The sequence below is a fragment of the Cherax quadricarinatus genome, chromosome 26 (genome assembly GCF_038502225.1).
Source record: "Cherax quadricarinatus isolate ZL_2023a chromosome 26, ASM3850222v1, whole genome shotgun sequence".
In the NCBI taxonomy this organism is placed as follows: Eukaryota; Metazoa; Arthropoda; class Malacostraca; order Decapoda; family Parastacidae; genus Cherax; species Cherax quadricarinatus.
The window spans coordinates 1,061,946-1,076,487 of record NC_091317.1 but is presented as its reverse complement, the minus strand read 5'-3'; the positions used below and the strand labels follow the sequence as shown (position 1 = coordinate 1,076,487).

The 14,542-nt window shown below is 38.3% G+C and overlaps 1 protein-coding gene across 2 annotated transcripts in view; it reads left to right on the top strand.

The window, feature by feature from the left end:
- LOC128691686 (uncharacterized) overlaps positions 1–14,542 on the top strand; it is a 117,112-nt gene that overhangs the window by 25,386 nt on the left and 77,184 nt on the right. For both annotated transcript variants that reach the window (XM_070088721.1, XM_070088722.1), the window contains 2 exons: positions 2,384–2,596; positions 3,679–3,848. In XM_070088721.1, the coding sequence (XP_069944822.1) occupies positions 2,384–2,596; positions 3,679–3,848 (383 nt within the window). The remainder of the gene's footprint in view (positions 1–2,383; positions 2,597–3,678; positions 3,849–14,542) is intronic.

Sequence of the window (14,542 nt, the reverse complement as noted above, 5' to 3'; positions counted from 1 at the left end):
GGACAAAAGTCCATAATTCCTGATTTTGCATTCGGTTGTCTTCTGAAGTATATTGGATCAGGACTGATGACCTTGACACTTATCTGATACTGGCCAGAGAGGCAACATGAAGGACCTGTCTGTTTTCAGTGTTTCCTTAGCTGTAGGCTACGTACACCCCAGTTTACTGTTGGTACTCCCTTGCACATACTTGCCATTGGTGCCAGGAGGAAATGTGTGGTTCTCAGTGCTAAGCAGAAATTTAAATTAATAAAGAAGGTTGAGTCTGGCATCTTAGTGACATAGGTGTGTGAAGAATATGGTGGTAAGAAACAGTGTTTGATATTTGTAGAAACAGCTCCTTTGACTCAGAACAAAGATTATTCCAAGTCACCACTATTTATCACAGCAATTCACATTTCATGTCTCCATCACAAAAATGGTAAGCAAAAATGCTGTGAATTATATACATTACCATAAAATTTCTATACAGTACAGTACTATACTGTAGTAATACAGGTTACAATACTGATATTCTTAGTGTCCAATATTCTTCTGCATCAGTGGAATAGGTCTGTTAGTTCAGAACACAATTGGATGATAATGAAAAATTAATTGTATAATTTGGAAGTTCAGACAATCGGCAATATCGCACAACACCCCTTCCCAATTGGTCCATTAATGAGAGGGTTCATTGTAATACTCCATTCTAAAGAGAACAAATGACTTTAGAGTATCATCATTAGCTTGGCATCTCTTATTTTGAAAGTTCTAGTTATCCAGCTTATCATTTTCCTTGCATGGAAAATGGTGGCATGGATTGTGCCTTGTCATTACCCTGTATCTTCCCTTGTAATTTGTTTAACCCTTTGACTATCGCAACCCCCCAATCCTGAGGTGTCTCCTGGTGTCGCAAAATTTAAAAAAAAAAAAATATTTTTTCTTATGAAATGATAGAGAATCTTTTCCCGATTGTAATGACACCAAAAAAACGAAATTTGATGGAAAACTGACGGAATTATGCTTTCGCGAAGTTAGCGACCTCGGCGCTGTTTACAAATCGGCGATTTCGCCCACTTTGAGCCCTATTTTCGGCTAATTCCATTGTTCCAGTCGCCTAGACTCATAGCTCTTTCTTTAGAACTCCATTTTTTCTATAGATTGAGTACAAGAAACTGCCTATTTACCAATTTCAACTACCTAATAATGTGGTCAGAAATTTGCAATTTGGCCAATTTCACGAAAACTAAAAAATATGACAATTTCAAAATAAGGTCCAGAATGAACAATGCAGACATTCCTGGCTCTAAAATAACATTTTCTTTGTTCATCAGTCATGTCTCCAGGCCCCTCTGATATTACTCTTGCTTTCTATTTTGAATTTTTATTCAAACAAAAAATAGAAGACTTACTATTATGCAGACTACTGCAATACTGTAATAATTGTATAAATAACATCAACCCATTCATGACTGCATATTAGAATGGCTAGTTGGACATCTATTGGACAATGGCATCATTTGTTTACTTTGAACATTGGCAAAAATCAAACATTTCCCCTACTTTGAGCTCCATTTCTAGGTTCTTTTTATAGTAAAATCAATCAAAATCACCTCTATTTCTATAATATGTTTTCCATTCTATCAATGAGACCAAGAAAACGAGAATACAACCATAAATACTATATGAAAATAGACCACAAAGTCGGCATTTTAATTAAAAAAAACGGTCGGAGTTTTTTTTTCTCATTATGCACTGCGTGCTCCAGGATTTTGTTTTTATATGGTGCACACTGACCACACAGACCCATTCTCTCACATGTGGGCCTACCAGCTTTCTCCTGCTTGATTTGAAGCCGCTAGAATTTATGAGTATATATACGTCAAACACGGTACCTCGTAAGACGTATATATACAGCCGCGACAGTCAAAGGGTTAACAGAGTGGTGATACTTTGTGGGGGTGAAGGCTTGTTGGCACATCTTATTTTTATGCTAAGAGGCACTAATATTATGTAGATAGTATTGCTCTGTAAATATTGCTCTTTTTGCTTAAATATAATTTAATTAAATTTTTTGTAAAATGGTGTTGGTCTTACATCATCTGGTCTGCATAAAATTGATAACATTTTAATGCTTCTTTTTTATTTATTTTCCTGACAAATCTTGGCTTCTAGGGCAGTTTAAAAATTTTTGTGTTTATCTACCCATAGAGAAAACAGGCAACTTTTACTCAGTCAAGATAAAGTCGTAACAGTGCCTATCTGGAGAGGCATCTAGAATGTTAGATGCGTTTTTGTCTTAGTTCCACATGCATTGGTGGAAAATGTTCAATGACTTGAGAAATTGTATTTCTGTCAGGTCTTCACATAACCATTCATAATATGTGTTTATCTTCATTTTCAGTATAAGCGCAGCAGCAGCAGCAGCAGCAGCAGTGAAAGCAGCAGTAGTAGTAGTAGTAACAGCAACAATATACGGGGTCCATTCAATGCAAACGCATTATCAAGATATGTGGAATTAGTTTTGGTTGCTGATAAAACAGAATACGAAAAACATGGCCATGAAGTGGCAAAACTTTATCATCGGTGCAAAGACATTGCTAACATAGTGAATGCCGTAAGTTAATGCTTAAATAAATTTTGATGGTTACTGTGGATTTTAATTTTTTTTTTAAATTCACTAATGTATTGGTGATTGAATATTTAATATAAGAGCATTGTATTATTTTCACACTTGTGACTTTGAAACTGCGCATAGGTAGTGTTTCCTTGTACAGTAATTATTTAATCAAACTAATATTCTTTTAGCTTCTTTGTAATACTGGAAAGTTAGATATTGATATGTATAATAACTAAAGAAATTACTCATAATATTTTAATATTAAGTACCATATATGTTGTAATCACTATGTGATTTGTAGGCATGATCTTTAAAATGTAACATTAACATCTTACGAAATGGATACATGTTTCTTTTTATAACTGTCTCCCACTGAGGTAGGGTGACCCAACAAAGAGGAAAACACTTTCACTGTCATTCACTTAATCACTGTCTTACCAGAAGTGTGCTAACATCACAAGTCAGATAACCTTCTGAACTGCAACATCCCCACCCCTCCTTCAGAGTGTAGGTACTGTACTTACCCATCCAGGATTCGAGTCTGACTAATGGTTTTCTCTGAATCCATATACAAATCCCAGGAAAGATTGGAAGGTATTGTTAAAGGTTTTGAGTAACAGGGGCTTGAGTACCTAGTAGGTGTGTGTGTGTGTGTGTGTGTGTGTGTGTGTGTGTGTGTGTGTGTGTGTGTGTGTGTGTGTGTGTGTGTGTGTGTGTGTGTGTGTGTGTGTGTGTGTGTGTGTGTGTGTGTTACATCGGAGTAGGGGAAAGTGGCTTTCATATCTTGATACTTTGAGTGTGAGCAAAGTAATGTTTATGAAAGGATTTAGTGAAACCAGTTAGGCAGACTGAACCCTGGAAGTGGGAAGTACATTGCCTGCACTCTCAAGGATGAATGTGGATGTTCCTTTTCATTTGGTCATTTGAGTTGCATTGCCTGTACACTTCTGGCAAGACAGCTATTGAATAAATGATGGTGAATTTACTTCTCTTTTGAGTCACCTTACCTTGGTAGTAAACAATCAAATGTGGCAAAAGAAAAAAAATTAGTACACAAGATATATTTTGTTTTATTGCAGTTGTACCACCCTCTCAACATTTTTATTGCACTTGTTGGTGTGGAAGTGTGGAAAGATGAAGACCAAGTGGAAATATCAACAGATGGAGACAAGACATTGACAAACTTTCTTAATTATAGAAAAGTGAGACTTATCAGAGATCATCCAAATGACAATGCTCAGTTGCTCACGTAAGTAAATTATACTGGAAATACAGTACGATATTAAATTTAAAATATTTTTTCCATCTTTAACCCTTTCTTTGTCGGTCCCATAATATTATGGCTTGCAAGCCAGTGTCGGTCCTGTAATAGTATGCCAAAATTCTAGTGGCTTCCAATCTTGCAGGAGAAATCTGGTAGGGTTACATATGAGAGAATGGGTCTGAATGGTCAGTATGTGTAGTATAAAAAATCCTGCAGCATGCAGTGCATAATGAGAAAAAAAAAACTCTGTATTTTTCGTTTGAAACAGCGACTTTGCGGTGTATTGTCAAATGGTATTTATGGTTGTATTCTCATTTTCTTGGGTCTCATTTGATAGAATGGAAAATATATTACAGAACTAGAGGTGATTTTGAATGGATTAAAAGTACCTTGAAATTGAGCTCAAATAAGCAGAAATGTTGGATTTTTGCCAATGTTCAAGGGTAAACAAATCACATCATGCATCCAGTACACATCAACTGGTGGATCTAATGTGCTTTCACAAATGTGCTGATATTATTTATACTATTTTTACAATAATGCAGTAGTCTGCATAACAGTAAATTTTCTGTTTTTTTGTGTGAATAAAAATTCAAAATGGAAAGCAAGCATAATAGTATAAGAGGGGCCTGGAGCAGAGGCGTTGCTAGGGTTGGTGTCACCCGGGGCGGCATCTTTGGTGTCACCCCTATGAAATCCAAGGGCAGGGGGATGGGGGGGAGTAAACTCAGTTACATCACTACTGCATGACCAGTGACAAATGTTTAACAATGAGAATGTTTAAGGGCCATAAACTGAACAGGAGAATATTTCTCAACTTTATTAATGATAAAATAAATAATCGTAGTAATATTGAGGAAACATAAGCTCAGATATCACTTTGAGTACAGCTAACACATCCTACATTTATTATTCTTCAACAATGCCAAAAGAAAAAAAAACTTGAAAAATATTGCAATATCAGAGAAACACTAGTTCTGATCTGACCTTGAGTACAGGTAACATCTCAGTGAATCAGATCATACATTTCCTTGCCTTCAATCCTGCAAAATCATCTATCACCTCATCAAAATCAATGCTGTCAACTGACCCATTTTCTATGGATAACATTGCTATGTCAGAGATTCTGGATCGACTCATTGTGGACCGTAAATAGTTTTTAATCAGCTTCAACTTGGAGAAACTCCTTTCACAAGAAGCCACAGAAACACATATAGTAAGGAACAACCTCAGGCAGAGTGTCAGAGTTGGAAGAGATTCAATGAAATCCCATTCGACTATGAATGTTAGTACATCCAGTGTAGTCCAATGCTTAATTTTTTCAAGATCAACAGCAGCAGCTTGCAGATGCCTCCTTAGTCTTGGTATTTCAAGCATGAGCTCATTCTTGCATATTTCATTATAGAAGACTGAGAGTCTTGAAGCCATCACCTCCAATTCTTCTTCAGTAGCTTGTACAAGATTCTTTGTTTGAATGACCACAAACATGGCTGCCACATCCTTGATTGCTTTTGATCGTATCTCGAGTTCATTATGAAAACGATCAATGCACTCCAACATCGCCCTCTTGTTTTCTTCCTGTAGAGTGAGTCCGGAATCCCTTGCCTGCTCCCCTGCCATCCTTTTCTTTAACCTGATTCTTCTCTCTGTTGTAAATCCATACTTCTCACATTTCAAAAGTGCCTGTTGTATTGAATTTTCCACTATGCAATCTCGCCCTTCATTCAAAAATAATCGCAGTGCCTCTAGCTTCACCAACACTTTGTCAAGAGTTAAATCCTTAGTCTGCAAGTACTGCTGTGCAAGCTGAACCTCCCGAAGTATGTCACACCAGAAATACAGATAACACAGAAATGTGAAATCGCACACAGCAGGGAGAAGACCTTGTGCTGCTTCTCTTGTATCCAAATTTTCCTGTGGATCGCAAAGAGCTTCAATCACTGCCACAAATTTCTCGAAAGATTCCGCTACTGGTTTCACTGCATTGTAATGAGAACTCCATCTTGTTGTTGATAATCTTTTCAAAGAGATTGCAGTATGGTCCATTAATACATTCCATCGATGGGTGGAGGAGGCAAAGAATGTATACGCTGACTCAAGACTGCCAAAAAATTTTACACATGATGAATTCTTGGCAAAAGAATGCTGACCACGCAAGTTCAATGAATGGTCCACACAACCACTGAAAATTGCCTTCTTGTTCTTTTCTTTAAGAATGGCTTGTACACCACCATGGACCCTTGCCATAGTGGCAGCATTATCATATCCTTGAGTATGGCACAGCATGAAGTCCAGTCCATCACTTTCCAGCTTTTTCAGGATATCAGAACTGATATCAGCAGCTTTTTTGCCCTTCAAAGGAAAAAAAACAAGAAAAACTTCCTTCACTTGAGCTCTTCCATCCTCCATTTGCACGTACCTAATAACTTCTGACATTTGGTCAGTGTGTGTCACATCTGGTGTACTGTCAAACATAACGCTGTAATATACAGCTCTTGATATCAGTAACAAGTTTCTCTTTGACTCGATTTGCCAGAACACTTAAAAACTCATTTTGAGTTGATGGTGAGAGATACGAAACTGATGACCTGTGTTAACTTGAGCTGCACTTCAGTCTCATTAGGTGCTCTTTTAGCACAGGATCATACTTAGCTATTAATTCAACCATCTCAAGAAAGTTTCCTCTATTTGATGAGAATTCATCCTCCCTGTGGCCGCGAAATGCTAAGTTCTGTTTAGCCAGAAACAGTGTAATGTCGAGCAACCTGTACAATATTTCCTTCCACCTTTTCTTCTGGATTTCCATTGAAACAATTATTTCTGCATCTATGGTTTTGCTCACCTTTAAACCGGTTGCCATGGTTTTCCAATTCTCGAGCCAACGTAGGTGTTCATCAGAAGTTTCGTGATTGTGTACTTTTGGGTTTAGCTTCCACCATATTTGAAACCCAGTCACAAACTTTGATGTTATATTTGTAACACTAGAGGTAAACTATCTACAGCAGTAACAGTATAATTTCCCACTGACTGGCGAGTATACCATCCATGATCGCAAAACTTTCTCACAATTCTGCATCTGTTTGTAGAACCATTCTTTAGAAAGCTGACGCTCATCGCCTTTTGCATTTTTTTCTCTTTGTAACACGAAAAGGGCCATCCTTGTTCTGATAAACATAATTACCTCTTTTGATGATTTCAATCCTGGAATGGTCTGGAACTGGAACTTTCCAAGAAAAAACGTCACATATCGATGCTAACTCTTGCAGACTCTCATTCCCTTCATTCCTCTCACTTATATTACCATTGTCGGAGTCAGAATCGACATCAGTGTTGTCAGTAAGATCATGACTAAAATCATTTGATGAACTCAGGCCATTGTCGGGTTTCTTGAGATACTGAACCATAGACCCAGCCATTTTTCGCATTAGCTGAGCTTTTTCATTTTTTGCCTTCCTTTGTTGACATCCACGAGGCCTCTTTGATTTATGCACTCCATGAGGCATGCTATTATATCAATGATCTGAGAAAAGAATGCCAGGTTCACCGTTTTGGTTCTACTGAATACAGTGGACCCCCGCATAACGATCACCTCCGAATGCGACCAATTATGTAAGTGCGTTTGTACGTGTATGTTTGGGGGTCTGAAATAGACTAATCTACTTCACAATATTCCTTATGGGAACAAATTCGGTCAGTACTGGCACCTGAACATACTTCTGGATTGAAAAAATATCGTTAACCAGGGGTCCACTGGATTCGGTAATTTTTAATGGTGAAAAAGAAATAAATGGTGCCAATTCTATTATCCTACTGAAGATGAAAAGAAGTTAGGAAACAAAATAAGTGGGTTAAGTTCAGATAAAATTAAGACTAACTATTAATAACTGTTGTTTCATGATTGCATTAATTTTTTCAATAGAACCTAATTTGAATATTTAACTAAGACTCTAACCAGAATGAGAGCAAAGCAGAAAAAATTAAGCCTACTTTCCAATGAATTGGAAAAAATAATCATAATGGTCATTATGGATGTAATACTAATGTGTACCATATTATTTGGTAAGCCTCCTGGCCCTATAGGCTTTACTCCACAAGGATTGGTAACAACAATGCATGGTTAAAATGGATATCAATAAATAACAAAAAGGCACAATACCGTGGCTGGAGCAATACACAAATAACCCACACACAGGAGAGAGGAGCCATGACAACGTTTCTGTCCAACTTAGACCATTTACAAAGTCACACTAACAAAAAGCAGAGGAAGAGGCAGTATATATAGGCCAACAGACAGGGACAGGACAAGAGAGGTAGTAGGAAAGGAGGAAGAGAGGTAGTCGTAGAGGTAGTAGTAGTATAATGGAGCGAGTCAAATACTAAGAAAGAGGAGCACTGCAAGGGAGCTAGGGGCCCACAAGGAAGATAGGGGCCCACAAGGGAGCTAGGGGCCCACAAAAGGTAGGAACAAAAACACAGAGGGAGTGGGGGAAATAATAATAATGGACCAAATACCCAATGCAGAAGAAAGAAACCCCAAAGGAGAAAGAGGAAGGGAGAATGGGGAAAAAAGAATCAGATTAAGTCACAGGTGTTCTGAAGTTTGGAGCATTTTTCAATGTAATGGGAGAGGAAGGCATCTACAGAGACAAAGCCAGGACTAAGATTCATACAAAGAAAGGTAGGTAAGACACATAGGCAACAGATAGTTCCAGACTATGGAACAGAACATCTCCAGGCTGAGGCCCCTCAAGGAAGGTTCCTTGATGTTGGTGAGGGGCTCTTGATTTAGGGAATTGGATCTGTGCTCCAGTTCCCCGAATTAAGCCTGAATGCCTTCCACATCCCCCCCCCCCCCAGGTGCTGTATAATCCTCCAGGTTTAGTGCTTCCCCCTTGATTATAATAATAATCCAGGCTGAGGGACTGACAACCTCAAATCTACAACTTCAAGGGTGATGGACTGATTACATCGTCTTCACATCTCTACTGCTCCTGCCTACTTTCTGTACTCGACTGAAGAACTGAAGAAGCCTACTGTGTAGGCGAAACGTTTCGGAATAAAGTTGCCTAACTGTTGCCTATGTGTCTTACCTACCAACCTGTCGGTATTGTATACCATTTTGATATTCACTCATACAAGTTGTGTATGTAGATGACATCTTTTCTCTTTGTCCTGATGACTCTAGCCACTGTGTAGCTTCATCAATACAATACAAAGTCGGCCAACAGGCCTGCTGCAGTGTTCCTTCTTTCTGATGTTCTTATGTTGTATAAGTGTCTTAATCTTCAGTGGGAATCTTAATTCCTTGCTTCCTTTCCTTGATGTTAATATCCACCTCTCAGATACAGGTTTTGATTTTTCCATGTAGCACAAGCCTATGTACAGTGGCATATACATTCACTACTGTGATAAATGGTTTGAAAACTGACAAGTTGAAGATTGAGACACTTACGGGAATCATTATTAAGGAAATGCTTCACCACACAATGGCTTCTTCAGTCCAATACTAAGTAGAGAGGGGCAACGTTTCACTTTCCAGGAACTTTGTCAAGCTGATACAAACAATACATGGACACAGAGGGTATATATAGGCTTTGAGTGAGGTGTAGTACAAGTAGAGGTAGTAGTAGTTGTAGTTGTTCTTATACATGTGGTGGGAAAGCTTTGGGTAGGGGTAGTTTTGATAAGGACCTGCCTTGTATGGTCCAGTAGGCCTTCTGCAGTGTTCCTTCATTCTTATGTTCTTACGTACCACGGGTATTTCAACATTTCATGAATGTCATTTCTCACCCGTTCATATATCTTGATTCATGAACATGATTGATATCACCAATAAGCAAAAGTAAAGCTCAAAATATGATAATTACCTGACCCTTTGTTTGTTTAACCCAGCCACATATACACCACCTGGACCAAACTCACTGGTGGGCAGTGCAGCAGACACAGTATGTTATGTCACTGATGACTGATCATAGTGATGCCAGGGCGATTAAGGGTTTTTCCAAAACATCATAAATAAAATGATCGATTTATTGTAGCTTATCATATATAGTGTCATTGATTTTCTCTATATAGGCATATTTGTACTCTGTAATCATATAATAGGCTATATAGAAACAGGATTTTTCTTCTATGTTGCTGCAGCACTGCCTAGTATGGGCCAGTAGGCCTGCTGCAGTGTTCCTCCTTTCTTATGTTCTTAGTGTCACCTTCTTTAGAGGCTCTTTGGTGTCACCCCCTATATGGTGTCACCCCCTATATCGTGTCACCCAGGGCACCACCCCCCCAACGATGCCTCTGGCCTGGAGACATGACTGATGAACAGAGACAGTGTTATTTTAGTGCTAGGAATGTTTGCATTGTTAATTCTGGACCCTATTTTGAAATTGACCTTCCTTGAATTGTATATGACATTGGCCAAATTACCAATTTCTGATCACTTTATTGGGTTGTTGAAATCGGTAAATGGGTGGTTTCTTGTACTCAATCAATAGGACAAAAATCGCCGATGCATAAATATTGCCGAGACCACTAACTTCGCGAAAGTGTAATTCCACGAGTTTGTCCATCAAATTTTGTACTTTTGGTGTCATTACCATCAGGTTAAGATTCTCTATCATTTCATAAGATTTTTTTTTTTTTTTAATTTTTCGACACTGAGAGCAAGTTTATGAGCAGGGGTCTTGACGGTGAAAGGGTTAAGTGTGCACTCTTAAAACTGTGTGTATTTTCCAAGCCTGCAAGTTGCTATTCCTAATCAATGTAATTTGTGTGATATTACCCAATGATAGATTATTGGCCAGGCATTTGGCTTGGAGGAAAGAAAAGACCTGGGATTGATTCCCAGCCTGGGTAAGACATATTGTTTGAGCAAACGTTGTGTCTGGTGCCCATGTTCATGTGAACTTTCAGTAAATAAGTTACATGTGTAGCACCAACCACATGCCAACCAGTGGCTTTTTCAATCCAGTAGAGTACTATATAATCTCTGTATTAGATTGAATAAGCCACTGGTTGGCATAATGTCTTCATAAATAATGATACCTTGGTGTTCAATATGTCTTATTCACCAACTTGTCAGTGTTGTATAACATGTAATGATACTTGTGTGACACAACAACAGCATGGAATCTTGGTACACAATAAATCTTCAATTACTCCATCTCACCTTTGGCTTCAGTATGTAAGTCTCCATTCTTGTGCTTTAACTTTATCAAGGCTAAAAACTGAAAACCTACCAAAACTGAGGGACTGAAGCTGAGTCACCATCTGGAAAAGACCTGGACTGGGACAAGATCAGCAAACCTACTACAGATACAGAGGGACTGTACACCTCAAAATTCTTCCACTGTCTTTAGTGGAAAAACAAGAGGTAATAGCATTCTTCCACTGTCTTCAGTGGAAGAACGAGAGGTAATAGCATTCTTCCACTGTCTTCAGTGGAAGAATGCTTAGCAAAAAAAATCTTCATAAATATGTACCCAGCGATTGCACATGCATCATTCACCAACTTTTTGGTATTGTATATTATTAATGTAATGATACGAGTTAGTTGGCTGTTATAGGTCACATCATAGAGAAGGATTGGAAATACTCGAAAAGAAATAAGCCACACTACCTGATTTTCTTGGCTTATTTTGGGTTAATAACCCTCCAGGGTTAGTAAGTCATAGAATGCTGTCGTCTACAAAAGTTACCATTGTGTGGCTTCTGCTGCAGTGTGTCTTATCATTCTGATCTTGTAGTTGTGCCACCAGAAAGTTCAAGAACTGGTATAATTACATGTTATTTTGACTGGAAGTTATTTTTTAGTTTTTTGAAACATATTGGATAGTAAAAGGTAAAAAAAAAAAAATTGAGATCAATAAGATAAAAATGATTTCATCTTATGAAATGAGAACCTTTTTCCAAAGGTAATGAAACCAAAAGTACAAAGTTTGATAGGAAATTTACGGAATTACGCTCTCACAATGCTAGCGGTGTAGGTGATATTTATGCATCGGCAGTTTTGCCCACTTTGTGCCCTATTTTTGGCTGGTTCTATTGTTCCAGTCGACCAAACTCATAGCTGTTTCGCTAGTATTCCTTCTGTTCTGTTGATTGAGTACAAGAAACTGCCCGTTTACCTATTTCAACTACCCAATAAAATGATCAGAAATCGGTAATTTGGCCAATTTCACACAAAATTAAAAAATTGCCAATTTAAAAATTCCCTCCAGAATAAACAATGTAGGCAATCCTAGCACTAAAGACATATTTCCTCTGTTCCTTTGTCAAGTTTCCAGGTCCCATTTATGTTAAGCTTGCTTTCCATTTTGAATTTTGATTCACACAAAAATTAGAAGATTTACTGTTGTTCAGACTACTGCATTATTGTAATGCATTGGAACCTTGGCTTACGAATTTAATCCATTCCGTGACCTTGTTCGTAACCTGATTTGTTCATATGCTGAGTCAATTTTCCTCATTTAAATTAATTGAAATGCAATTAATTCGTTCCATCCTCTCAGGAGGCATGACAAAATAATGCTAATATCAACTCTGTGGCTTAGTTATCTATCACAATTCATCTAATATGACATAATAAACAATATTAACCCTTAAACGGTCCAAACGTATATATACGTTCACGCGCGTAGCGCCCCAAACGTATATATACGTTTTCTTTGTCATTCATTCAACATTGCCACAATAAGCCTGAGTCACCTAGACATGAGAGAATGGGTGTGTGCACTCACTGTGTGCCATATTAAAATAATTGGGGATGTCTGGGTACCATATGCTCTTTTTTCTTTTTAAAAGAAAATTTTTTTTTTTTCTCAAAAAATTTGGGGCGCTACGCGAGTGAACGTATATATACGTTTGGACCGTTTAAGGGTTAATAACATAGAAACATGATATATACATACTCTAGAATAAATAAAATAGGCCATAATATGGCAAGTGATGGCAACGCCGGCAGCGGCAGAAAGCATCCACTGTTTACTCTCCCACTCTAGTATCTTCCCAGTCCATAGCCCCACTCCTAGCTTGTGTTTATCTATTATTAGTGGTGAGGTTGTCACATATGTAACCACAGGTGTGGTCAAGACAGATGTATATACATATAGGTGAAGACATGATCACTGTGGCCACAGTGGTGGTGGTGGCAGCCACGGTGGTGGTTGTGGTGGTAGCGGCCAGCTGCCTCACTCTATGCTGCTTCCTTCTTCGTTTCTCTAGGTTTTCGCATAGTTTTTAATCACTTCCTGAGCTTCTTGCTGATTGTACGCGAATACTGTCTCTTTGGGTGAGGCAGTGTAAGAAATTTGAACAATATAAGACAAAATTACGCATCCCAAGGGTTTGCTGCAGTCACTCAGAGCAGCACACCTCTTCCTTTTGACCCTTGGCTGGCACTGAGATAGCTGTGGTCTAGCAGTACCTACAGCCACCCAGAGGGTTACCAGTTTCTATTTTGAAGCATTTGGCACAAAAATATGAAAAAAAAAATTACGAAAAATGTCCAAAAATAACAACATATTATTATTATTACTATTACATGTATATTGTATTATTATTAGTATTACTGTTATATTGTACATATTATTGTTATTATATTATTATTATTGTTATAATTATTATTATTATTCTTAGTACATACGTATTATAATTATTATTATTATTAATACATACATATTATAATTATCATTACTTTTTTTTTATTTTTTTAACAAGTCGGCCGTCTCCCACTGAGGCAGGGTGACCCAAAAAAGAAAGAAAATCCCCAAAAAGAAAATACTTTCATCATCATTCAACACTTTCACCTCACTCACACATAATCACTGTTTTTGCAGAGGTGCTCAGAACACAACAGCTTAGAAGCATATACCTATAAAGATACACAACATATCCCTCCAAACTGCTAATATCCCAAATCCCTCCTTTAGAGTGCAGGCATTGTACTTCCCATTTCCAGGACTCAAGTCCGGCTATATAAAAATATTCGGTTTCCCTGAACCCTTCACTAAATATTACCCTGCTCGCACTCCAACAGATCGTCAGGTCCCAAATACCGTTCGTCTCCATTCACTCCTATCTAACACGCTCACGCACGCTTGCTGGAAGTCCAAGCCCCTCGCCCACAAAACCTCCTTTACCCCGTCCCTCCAACCTTTTCGAGGATGACCTCTACCCCGCGTTCTTTCCCCTTCAGATTTATATGCTCTCCATGTCATTCTACTTTGATCCATTCTCTCTAAATGACCAAACCACCTCAACAACCCCTCTTCAGCCCTCTGACTAATACTTTTATTAACTCCACACCTTCTCCTAATTTCCACACTCCGAATTTTCTGCATAATATTTACACCACACATTGCCTTTAGACAGGACATCTCCACTGCCTCCAACCGCCTCCTCGCTGCTGCATTCACAACCCAAGCTTCACACCCATATAAGAGTGTTGGTACTACTATACTTTCATACATTCCCTTCTTTGCCTCCATAGATAATGTTTTTTGTCTCCTCATATACCTCAATGCACCACTCACCTTTTTTCCCTCATCAATTCTATGATTAACCTCATCCTTCATAAATCCATCCGCCGACACGTCAACTCCCAAGTATCTGAAAACATTCACTTCTTCCATACTCCTCCTCCCCAATTTGATATCCAATTGGGGTCACCGTTGCCCAGC